At 39.8% G+C, this 12,469-nt stretch overlaps 1 protein-coding gene across 2 annotated transcripts; it reads right to left on the bottom strand.

The window, feature by feature from the left end:
* Positions 1 to 8,657: 8,657 nt before the first annotated feature.
* Positions 8,658 to 10,161, bottom strand: LOC132242204 (olfactory receptor 10A3-like). Of its 2 annotated transcripts, XM_059711115.1 has the most exons (2): positions 9,224 to 10,130; positions 8,658 to 8,702 (listed from the first exon to the last, which is right to left on the bottom strand). In XM_059711115.1, the coding sequence occupies exons 1-2, from the start codon at positions 10,124 to 10,126 to the stop codon at positions 8,658 to 8,660; spliced, it is 948 nt and encodes a 315-aa protein (XP_059567098.1). In that variant the 5' UTR covers positions 10,127 to 10,130. The 2 variants fall into 2 exon arrangements, with proteins under 2 accessions (XP_059567098.1, XP_059567099.1); XM_059711116.1 differs by lacking the exon at positions 8,658 to 8,702 and having other exon boundaries at positions 9,140 to 10,161.
* Between the last annotated feature and the right edge of the window lie 2,308 nt (positions 10,162 to 12,469).

Below are 12,469 nucleotides of genomic sequence, written 5' to 3' on the forward strand. Positions count from 1 at the left end.
TGACTTTGATTCCACACAGGCATCTACAACTTTACTCACCCCAATCTAGATTTCACCAAAAAACGTCTTCCCTTCCAGTGTCCCGCGGCTCAGCAAATGGCACCCTCATCCACTCCCTACTCCTACCAGAAATATGGGTTCACCTTTGTCACCTTTCTCTCTTCTACCGTCTCCCACATATAATTCATTACCAGGTCCTGTCCATTTGATCTCTTAAATATGGGTAGAGACATTCTTGCTGCTCCATTTCCACTGCCCCCATCCTAGTCCAAGACTCCTCTCTCACCTGGGTTATAGCAATTGTCTCTTCCTTGCCTATTTCTACTCTAAAACCTCACCCATCAATGACTTACTCAGAAGGAAATTTTAAAAGGACAAGTATGTCCATGGCACTGCTTTGCTTTACACCTCACTGGCTACCTTTCGCTAGTAGGTGAGTTCAGAGTGTTTTCTAGACCTATAAGACTTTGCCTGGTCTGGCTTCCACCTGCCTCTTCACCTCACTCCTCCCTCTCCAGCATTCTCTTTCCTGGGATGACATCAGACTCCTTTACATTCAGGCTTTCAAAGCTTCATTCTTTCCTCCTGGACTGCTCCACCCTCCACAGCTGGGCCCAGCAAACTCTTGTCAACCTTAAGGCTCAGTTTGAATGTCACTTTCCCAGGGAGGCCTTTCTGTTCTTCCCAAAGCCATTTCTCTCTGCTCCACCCTCCGGGTTAGATAGGTCTTTCTGTTATTAACCCAGAGTGTCTTGTGGTTTCTCTTTATAACAATAAATACGGTTGTAATAATATTCTTATTGTGTTTAGTGTATCTCCCATTAGACTGTCTTGCTTACCTTCGTGTTCTCAGCACATAGCATAGTGTCTGATACATAGAAGGCATTCAAAAAATGTTGTTGGATAAGGATTAAATGGCTGCTTTCCCTTTCTCAAACTTGTCATTCTCCCTCCCACCAGTGTCTTTGCATAGATTGTTAGAAAGTCATAGCCAAACACACACACACACACACACACACACACACACACACACACACACACACTGGCTCTATATTGACTTTCTACAAATAAGATAACACTCATCCTTCAGTTCTTAATTCAAGTATCATATCAATACAACCATAATAGAACCCTAAAAGTTGACATTGATTCTAGGATGGGAGCAAGGGACAGAATTATGAGTGTCTTGAGGGCAATACTAATGAAAGCTCGATGGGCTTCAAGGAGATTGTTGATGTAGGGCTTGCAGACAGTTAGGAAGTTATTAGATGCTAGATAAAAGGGAACTCAAAAACGCACTGGTTGTACATAAAGATTATTTTTTAAAAAGACTTAATAGGTTTTCAGGGACGTTACTATAATGAACAATCAAGTGCTTTGCCAGGAGGGCCGGTCAGGCATCCCCTGGAACAGTAATGTTATGCTAATGAAATAGTACAGCCATGTTCCTGTAGACAGTAAACTGCATGGGGGTTTGGTAGTTTGGGATCTCTCAGTACTCACTCTTTATGACACTAATATTAAACGAGCTGTCAAAGTAAGAATTGCACTGGACAAAGTTAAACAAGCAAAAGAAACTTTATTTAAGACTATTGGGAGAGAGATTGAACCCAAACTCTGCTGCAACAAAGGGCCGGAGAGATTTTGAGAGCTGGAGTGAGGGAAATCATGAGCCGCGTGTCTGCTGACCAATCTTACCCAGAGGAAAAGTGAACTCTCTCATATCTCCATAGCAGGAGGTAGTTTCAAAGGAGGCAGAGAAAGAATTTGCACACTCCGGTTTGTAAAGTGCTCTGCGCAAAGTGAGGAGAGGGGCCTGTAATCAGGAAGAGCACCGTCTAATGAGCCCTCAAGCTGAGGAGAGGGTTGAAGGCCATCATATGACTTAACTTGAAGGCATTTTTCTGTTTCTGCACGGTATCGTCGGGCTCTGCTGTGCTGTTGTCCTTATTGCACAAGCTTTTGGTGAGCTACGTGGTGTGCAATTTGAGTTGGGAAATAGATGTAAATTTGCAGCCCAGTGAAGAAATGTCTTTTTTTTTTAAATATATTTTATTGATTTTTTACAGAGAGGAAGGGAGACGGAGAGGGATAGAGAATTAGAAACATCGATGAGAGAGAAACATCGATTCAGCTGCCTCTTGCACGCCCCCTACTGGGGATGTGCCCGCAACCCAGGTACATGCCCTCGACTGGAATCGAACCTGGGACCCCTCGTCCGCAGGCCAACGCTCTATCCACTGAGCCAAACCAGCCAGGTCAGAAATGTCTTATGTAATGCCTTCACTCAATTCTGACCTGTTCCAGAGGCTCTTGGTCTCAAAAAGACATAAAAGTGCCTTCATAGATACTGGGAGCATGCCCTCTGGAAAGGGAGGGCAGGATTACCCTGATCCTGGTTGGATACCTTCCCTTCAGAGGGATACCCTGTTTGATCAGAGACTTCTCCGCTATGCCCACTGAGTGAAAGCTGAGTGATATTTAGAAAAGGAACTTGTGGAGGTTTTTTCCAGGACACTGCCAAGATCCTGACTGCTTCAGGTGTCTTCTTCTGGATCAGTCCGTTATAAGGGACAGTGGAGGTGAGGAAGTGAGTATATTGGTAGCAAGACCCACTCATGTACCAGCATGTGTTGGGGCTCTTTCCCCAAGAAGGGGCGACGGTAGCACAGGGAGTTTTTCAGTGAGGCAGCAATGAAGCTGCACCTTAAGAATTACAGGCATTTCATGATGTTGGAATAATTGTCAACAGAAACAATGACAAACATGTTTGAATAGACTATTTATTGATTTATTTATTGTTAATCCTCACCCCAGGATATTTTCCCATTGATTTTTAGGGAGAGTGGAACAGAGAGGGAAAGAGAGAGAAACATCAATGTGAGAGAAACACATCTGCTGGTTGCCTCCTGCACGAGCCCTGACCAGGACCCCGGCCAGAGAGGAGCCTGCAACCAAGGTAAATGCCCTTGACCAAAGTCGAATTCGGGACCTTTTGGTCCGCAGGCCAAAGCTCTATCTGCCGAGCGAACCAGCTAGGGCTGAATAGACTTTTTATTGTAGTAGAAAACGAACTGACTTTTCCATTGAAAAAACTCACATTCTAGGCAAAATCAGTGACTATAGATCAAAACCTACATATATCCTCAGAAGGGAGAAGGTGAATAATAAAAATAAAGAAAAAACATCCTACATTGTGCAAACACATTATTTGATTTTATTGTTTTTCAACATCAATTATATTTATTTGCTAGTAGCTTAACATTCAGAATATTTTTTATTTCTTCTAAAACTAGATTTGCTAATCTGTTCAATGAAGTAGGAATTTACTGCATAGCAATACTATATGATTTAGAGGAGGTGAATTATAATCTGGTACAGTGGGTGCTACTAAAAATATTGGTTTCTTTCTTTTGTATTGAAGCATTCTTTTAAATTCACAACAAATAAAAACGTATCTATTGTAGCAGTTAGGGTCCTTTAGTTGCAAATGGCAGGGAACTCACCCACACTGACTTACACAAAAATAATATAAAATCATATACGCAAAGGCCTTCAGGTTGATAATGGCCCCAAGTGCAAGACTTCGAGCCAGGGCTTGATTTTTTCTGAAAGAAACAAATACTATCCAATGAGAACAGAGACTGTGTATTCAGAGTTGGTTATGGAAAGGGCGTCAGTCACCCTCACTTGGGTTTAGTTCCAAGGCAAGCGGAAGAGTGGGGAACCTTTATAGTGGAAAAAGGAAGACTTCACATGTGTTGTTTGGAGGTTGATGGAATGCAGAGCTGGAGGTGGGCGTCTTACGGGATTGGTCTTGGGATCATATTCGGCTTTCTCTGGTTTGCCTGAGTTGGAGCGGGGAGTGATAATAAGTAAGGAAATGGCCGTCATTGATCAAGTTCTGACTGTTCTGGGCTGATCGCTATAGAGGTTGTAGGTCAGAACTCTGTTGTCATATATGATCTGGCCATTATGTATTCAGTTTCTCTGTTTATAGTTACCAGCTCTAACTCATGCTGTGCTTATTCCATTCTGCATGTTTTATCCTGGTGGTTTTAAAAATGGCTCCAGCAACATTAGGTTTTAGTTTCTCAATGGAGTTCATCAGAGAACAAGACTCTCTTTTCTAGAATTCCTGGGGCGGGGGGGGGGGGGGGGGGCGGGGAGGTCGTGCAGGAGGCAGGATTGGCCCTTCTATTTCATTGGCTCTGACTGCATCATATCCACACTTGAGCCAATCGTGGTTGTAGGCAAGTAGAAATCATGAGCTGCAAGCCTTTGAGCTGAGTGTGTGGGGAAAATAAATCCCTAAACAAAATTTGTGCTTATTTTGGTTTGAATGTTAGGATCATCTTCAATAAAATATCTATTGCAGAAATAGTGAGGCTGGCCTCAGGCTTTTTAATACTGAATCTCAGAACACAGTTACAATATTTTCGACTTTTAAAGAAAACTGATTGTGATACAAAGTAGTGTCACTAAGACATGTTGACATATATATGTGAAGGCAACAGAACCACATTCTGTTCTGCAATTACTTCTAAAAATATTCCACACTTTTATTCTTCTTAAAAATGATTACTCTGGTCAGCCATTAAAATTATGAAATCATTCTTGGTAGTCAGTTAAAAAGAAAAGTGATGGACTCCAACGGGACCATCAGAGCTTTGTACTGACCCAGCTTCCAGCTCATAATAAGAATCTTCAGGGGAAATAGTACTGCAGCAAACCAAACCTGCTTAAAATCCTAACGAAATGAACCTTTAACAGTGTGAGTGGAGTGTTCTAATGTTCATGATGGAATTTATTTATATTTTTAAATATATTTTTTATTGATTTCAGAGAGGAAAGGAGAGGGAGAGAGAGATAGAAACATCACTGATGAGAGAGAATCATTGATTGGCTGCCTCCTGCATGCCTCCTAATGGGGATCAAACCTACATCCCGGGCATGTGTCCTGACAGGGAATCAAACCATGACCTCCTGGTTCATAGGTCAACAGTCAACCGCTGAGTCACTGCAGCTGGGCTCATGATGAAATTTATATGAAGCTTAAAGCAAAATATTTAACAACAGGTACATGAAATGATGCTCAACATCACTAATCATCAAGGAAATGCAAATCCAAACCACAATAAGATGTCACCTCACATATTATTATTAGAATGTTTATCATCAAGAAGACAAGAGATAACAGTTGTTGGCAAGGATGTGGAGAAAATGAAACTCTTGTGTTATCCTTCATTATAAAAATAATCCTATAATCGCGTGAAAGAAATTCCTTTCAAAGAATCATTCAGGCAGACATATTCTGGATTGTACAATTGTTACTGTACATCTTAAATATATATTTATAGATACCAGAATATTGTTTGGTTAATTTCGAGTCATGAAATTTCTACAGATTTTCTTTAGTGAACAAATTTTCCCTTTCAATAAAAAAAGAGACTTAACTGTCCCTCCAAAATATCTGTGTATGTATTAGTTTGCTAGAGCTGCTGTAACACGGTATCACACACTGGATGACTCAACAACAGAAACTTATCATCTCACAGTTCTGGAGGCTAGAACTCCAAAACCAAGTTGTCAGCAAGTTCAGTTTCTCCTGAGGCTGTGAGGGAGGGATCTGTCCCAGGCCTCTCTCTTTGGCTGAGGTGGTCATCTTTTCCCTGTGTCGCTTCACGTTGTCTTCTCTCTCTGCGTGTATCTGTATCCAAATTTCCACTCTTTATAAGGACACCAGTCATGCTGGATGATGGCTCACCTAGTGATGTCACTTTAACTTGGTTATGTCTGTAATGACCCTCTCCCCAAAGAAGGTCACATTCTCAGGCACTGGGGGTTAGGACTCCGTCATGTCCTAAACAATCCTATTTAGTAATAACTGTGGAAACGCACAAGATATTCATGTACTTCAGGTTCTAAGAAATTCAATAGTCCTAATTAACGAGGACACAGGATTAAGAAACAGTCATCTAGCTATTCCCTCAGGACTCTGGCACCACAGGACAGCCTCTGGCCCTGTGGCTCATTTAGGACTTCAGAGAGCTGGGCTCTCCCGGTCCCTGGTCCCTCCCAGCTGCTCTGCTCCATGGCTGCAGGGTAACTCACTTAGGCTCCACTGACATATGTTGTTGATTAGACACATAATAGGCCTGTTCCTGGAACTCCACTGGGTTCTGTTCTTCCTTGTTGTTTCAGTTTACTTGCTTTGGCAAAGATACTGAACACTTAACCATAACTCCAGTCCCAGACTGAGAGCACAGCAGGGGTCATTTCTCAGACCTCATTGGCATGTGGAGTCCCCCTGGAGGTCACAAGGAGGTGAGCCTTGCACTGCCTGCCCCTTTTTGCTGGCTCCTGTGCTCTCCCAAGTGGCAGCTTGGAGGGGTTGTTTTCCTTTCCTTTCTCTGGAACTAGACATACGTGTGAAGAGGCGATGGGTGCAGCCCTGCACGACCTCATTAAACAATGCCAGGTAATCTTGGCATTTCATGCACGGAAAAACCGGTCCTCTATACACCGCAAGGAAATGAAAGTGATATCTTTATAAGTCAGTGAGGGGAGTCCCGCAGGGAGAGTTCTTGGAAATCAGCCAACTGGCAGAGTCAAGAAGACTCAGTGGGGAAAGGCTCTTCAATAAATGGTGTTGGGGCCTGGCCAGTGTGGTTCAGTGGTTGAGCATCGACCTACTGGCTCGATTCCTGGTCAGGGCACATGCCTGGGTTGCGGGCTCGATCCCCAGTGTAGGAACATGTAGGAGGCAGCTGATCTGATCGATGTTTCTCTGTCATCACTAGTGTTTCTATCTCTCCATCCCTCTCGCTTCCTCTCTCTGAAAATCAATAAAAATATTGAGAGCCACATACAGAAAAATATAATTAGGACCCCATTCTTACAACACTCATGAAAATTAACTCTAACTGAATTAAAAACTTAAACCTAAGACCTGATACAATAAAACTCCTAGAAGAAAACATAGGAAGAAATCTCTTTGACATTGGTCATGGCAATGACTTTTTAGCCATGAGAACAAAAGCACAAGCAACAGCAGCAAAATTCAACATGTGAGATTACATCAAACTAAAACACTACTGCACAGCAAGAGAAATAACCAAATGAAAAGGCATCTTACAGAATGAGAGAAAATATTTGCAAGTCATATATTTAAGGGGTTAATATTCAAAATATATGAAGAATTCACACAACTCAGTAACAGAAAAATAGAACAACCTCATTAAAAAGTGGGCAGGGGAACTGAATAGACATTTTTCCAAATAAAACCTACAAATGGCCAACAGGTACATGAAATGATGCCCAACATCATTAATCATCAAGGAAATGCAAATCAAAACCACAATAAGATGTCACCTCTCATCTTATTGTTAGAATGTTTATCAGCAAGAAGATAAGAGATAACAATTGTTGGCAAGGATGTGGAGAAAATGGAACTCTTGTGCACTGTTGGTGGAAATACAAATTGGTGCAGCCACTATGGAAAACAGAAAAGAGAGTCCCCAAAAAGTTGAAAATAGAACTACCATATGATCCAGCAATCCCACTTTTAGGTATATAGCCAAAGAAAATGAAAAGGGGATTTTGAAGAGATATCTGCACTCCCATGTTTATTACAACATTATTCACAATAGTCAAGATATGAAAACAATCTACATGTCTGTCAATGGAGGAATGGATAAAAAAGTGATATGTATACAATACAATAGAATATTCTTCAGCCATACAGAAGAAGGAAATCCTGCCATTTATGACAATATGAATTAACCTGGAGGGCATTGTGCTAAGTGAAATAAGCCAGACAGAAAAAGACAAATACTATATGGTATCACTTATATGTGGAACTTTAAATAAATAAGTAAAAATTTAAGTCTAACTCATACAAACAGACTGTAGAGTGGTGATTTCCAGGGGCTGGGATAGGAGAAATAAGGAGATATTGATCAAAGGATATAAACTTTTAGTTACGAGATAAGTTCTGAGGATTTAATTAATGTACATTATGGTGACTATAGCTAATAACATATGTATACTTGAAAGTTGCTAATAGAACTCAAGTGTTTTCAACTGAAAAACACAAAAAGGTAACTTTATGAGATTTTGGATGTGTTAATTAACTTGATTGTGATAACCATTTCACATGTATGCATATCAAACAATCACATTGTACTCTAAATATGTACAATTACTTTTTTTACTTTTATGGATTTCAGAGAGGGAGAGAAAGGGAGAAAGAGAGATAGAAACATCAATGATGACAGAGAAACATCATCGATCAGCTTCCTCCTGCGTGCTACCTACTGGGGATCGAGTCCCAAACTGAAGGCATGTGCCATGATCAGGAATTGAACCTTGACCTCCTGGTTCTTTTTGGTCAAAGCTCAAGTACAGAACCACACCAGCCAACTAAATATATACAATTTTTATTGTTGATTATATCTCATTAAAGATGAGAAAATATATAAACTAGGGTATTTAAAAAGAAAAAAACCCATTTATACAATCAGTGAATGAACAAATGGCTAAAGAATGATTAGAAGGAAACCCTGTATTTAGCTTCCTTTTTGTTTGCTCATTTGTGTTAAATAAGCCTTATCTTATTGTTTTTTTAAGAATTATGAGAAGGAAATTGCAGGCTATCAAGGAATAGAATTCAATGAAACTTTTTTGCTGATGCTTCTTTGATGTTTGACTGACAACAGTAGTATACAACATTCAGATATTACCCACAGTTTTATCAATCTGCTGATGAAATTTAACATATAATTTGGTAATATTTATGAAAGTTTGCAAACTCACAAGTCTTTTAACCCACAAAACTCAAGTTGGAAAACGTATTCTGAAGAAATTAAAGCACCAATATTTATTAATGTATAAAACTGGGCTTTTTTTTTAGCATCCTCTAAAGGAACAAAAATCTAACAAACACTGATATGGCCTCCAATAAACAATTTTTTGAAGAAACTGTATTATACTGAATATCAAGGAATAAATGCATCTATGAAAATAATATGTATATAGATAACCCTAATGTATTAGCATATTTGTAGAACTCAAAAAGGTAAGCATACTCATACCAAGAAATGCAAATTATTTCCAGCATTTATTAAATTTAAGAGTTCAGTCGAGCAATGACCAAATATCATGGGGCTTCCCAGCACAGTCAGAATGTGTGCAAATCTACTTTTCTTCGCCAGAATTTCATCAAAGCTCTTTTCATCTCACTGTTTCGCAAGGTGTAGATCAGTGGATTCAGCAGAGGCGTGAGAAGTGAGTAAGCCAATGACATCAGTTTCTTGGTTTCTGGGGAGTAGCCAGATTTGGGTTGTAAATAAGTCATACTGGCTGTGCCATAGAAGAGGGTGACAGACGTGAGATGGGAGGCACAGGTGGAAAAGGCCTTTTGTCTCCCAGTGGTTGATGGCATCTTCAGGATGGCAAAGAGGATTCGAATGTAAGACAAGAGTATCAACAAGAAAGGAACCATGATGATCAAAATGGTGCCAGTGAATGCATAGATTTCAAATAAAAAGGTGTCTGCACATGCAAGCTCCAGCACTGGGGGCGTCTCACAAGAGATATGGTTGATCTCACTAGGGCCACAAAAGGGAAAACTAAAAACCCACGTAGTTTGCACAGTAGCCACGATGACCCCTGAGACCCATGAGAACATTACTAATTTCATGAAAACCCTTTTGTTCATAAGCATTGGGTAGCTCAGAGGATGGCAGATTGCAGCAAATCTGTCATAAGCCATTGCCCCCAGGAGAAAACATTCAGCCCCACCAAAGAAAAGAATGAAATACATCTGTGCAAAACAACTCGCAAATGAAATTGACATTTTCTCAGTGGAGAGAACCACCAGCATTTGAGGCATAATGACTGCACTGAAACTCACATCCACCACAGACAAGTTCAGGAGGAACAGGTACATGGGAACGTGGAGGCTCTGTTCCAGGGAGATGATGACTATGATGATGGCATTTCCCATCAGGGTCGCCAGGTAAATAATCAAGAAAACCCCAAAGAGCTGCTCTTGGAGCTCAGGAAAGTTAGAAAAGCCCAAGAGGATGAATTCAGCCACAGAGCTTTGATTCTGCCTGTTCATGTCAGTAGGGTACATACCTTGTTTTTTGGGGCATGGTGTATGAGTATAAAGTTGCCATCCAATCGCTGTGCCTGTGTCTGCATTCACCCAGATATTCTTGGCAGATGATATAAAGAGAAATCCATCCGGAAGTCATTCAGTTTGGCAATTTTGGAGAATGGCCAATTACTCAGATTAATACATCTTTCAAATAAAACGAGGAAGTGAAGAATTCTGGCTCAGAAACCTTGTCTGTAAAGTACAAAACATATCAAAGTTCTTTTGCAACTTTTACATTATGTAGTTTGAAAATTAAACACAACCTTAAAACAAACGTTTTATAATTTGGGTTCCACTCCCATGACATTGCTATCAGTATCATTTATTTTTCTCAATTTTAAATAATATGAAATTTTTAAAAAGTATTAAAAAGTAGACAAGTGGGAAAAGATACCCACAAAATGTTTATTACAACTTAATAATTCAAAGTTACAGCAAATTTATATTTATAACAAATATGTATCATGTTCAAATATCAATCATGTACATGATTTGATTACATATAAAGGCAAAACAAGAACACACAAAGCGAGGTTGTAAGAAAAGTCCAATTTTGGTTATTCTGAAACTAATTTAAATGTTTCCATTCTCTCCCTCTCTTTTCTCTCTCCTCCTATTCACCTTCTCATCAAGAACTTCATTTAACCATTAATTATTCAACAAACACTGATTTAGCAACTAACATTTTCTAGGCTCAGTAATCTCAGGTACACATTTGATCCCACAACTCCACAAAGAGCTGGAAACCCTACATAAATCAGCATTCCACCCTGACTTCAGTACTCTCTAACTCCTCCCATTATACCTTGCTCCATTTTTCTTCATTATTACCAACTGACATTATACATATACTAGTAAATATAGGTAAATTTCATAAATATATGTAAATCTAATCACTATAATATAAAGTCCAGGATTTAAGTATTTTCTTTTGTTCTTTGCCTTACTCACAATGTCTAAAACAGTCCCTAGCCCATAATAAATGCTAAACCAACATTTGAGGAATAAGGAATAAAAATGAGGAAAATCCACTATATTTTGCCCTGGCTGGTCTTGCTCAATGGTTAGAGCATCCGCCCGCACCAAAGGGCCTTAGGTTCAATTCCCATTCAAGGGCTCATACCTGGGTTGCAGGTTGGATACCAGGCCCCAGTCAGGGTTCATATGGGAGGCAACTAACCAATCGATGTGTCTCTCTCATCGATGTTTCTCCCCCCCCCCCCACCCCATCTCTCCCTTCCACTCTCTCTAAAAATCAATGGACAAATGTCCTTCAATGAGGTGTGTTTTTTTTTAATTCACTATACCTTTAAGGAATAGAGTGTCTTTTAAAAAGTGAAACCGGCACACAAACTTTGGGAAGCAGAAGTAATAACAAGTGCTTACACATTTCAGTGAGGGTCAGATTCATTCTGAAGGGGGAGGAAGAGTGAACAACCATAATCATAGGATGTCACTGGTGGAAGTTACATTTGGTGGAAGGAGAAATGTGAAAGGAGGGGTGACTTGATCAGGCCAGAGGTATTTGATGACACCTTATTATTACAATAGAGGCCTATGTCCCTTATGTGATATTTTGAAAACCAGCAAATACACCATGGGAGACAAGAAACCCAGGAGAACACAGTGAGGACAAAGAAAGCTGAAGTCATTTAACATTGTCTTGCGTGCAGATTAGTAGGACATTAGCAGACAGAAGATAAGTTGATTTATTTCTGTGTTTGACCATAATCATCCATTAAAATTAAATGTCTATATTAGCCATAATAATTATATTTGGATATAAAAATTATCTAAAATTAGTAAAATGTAGTCACAGGATCAAACACTTAAACCTCATTTCTAGTGGGGGGAAAAGAATAACATGTTTTCAGCTGCAAATATTTAAAAGTGCATAGATTTTTATCCCCTGCCAGGTGGCTCAGTTGGTTGGAGTGTTGTTCCATACACCAAAAGGTTGTGGGTTCAATTCCCGGTGGGGGCACATACAGGAGGCAACTGATGGATGTTTCTCTCCCCCCACCTTTTCTCTCTAAGATCAATAAAAGTGTATCCTCAGCTGAGGATTTAAAAAATAAATATAAAAGTGAATAGGTTTTTTAAATTAGAAAATTTAGGGTATCATATAAACAAAATAGAAAACCTTCTAGAACTGACTGTAGGCATGTTATGGAACAGAATGTTCATGAGTGGTAAAGAGCAGCTGACCACAGACACTCTAAGTTCTCTTTAACTTAGAAGACCCTTATGCTATCTTAGACCTAACTCACCAATCACTCCCTTCTGTAGATTTCATCCTTGCAA

The sequence above is a fragment of the Myotis daubentonii genome, chromosome 9, assembly GCF_963259705.1.
Source record: "Myotis daubentonii chromosome 9, mMyoDau2.1, whole genome shotgun sequence".
Taxonomy (NCBI): Eukaryota; Metazoa; Chordata; class Mammalia; order Chiroptera; family Vespertilionidae; genus Myotis; species Myotis daubentonii.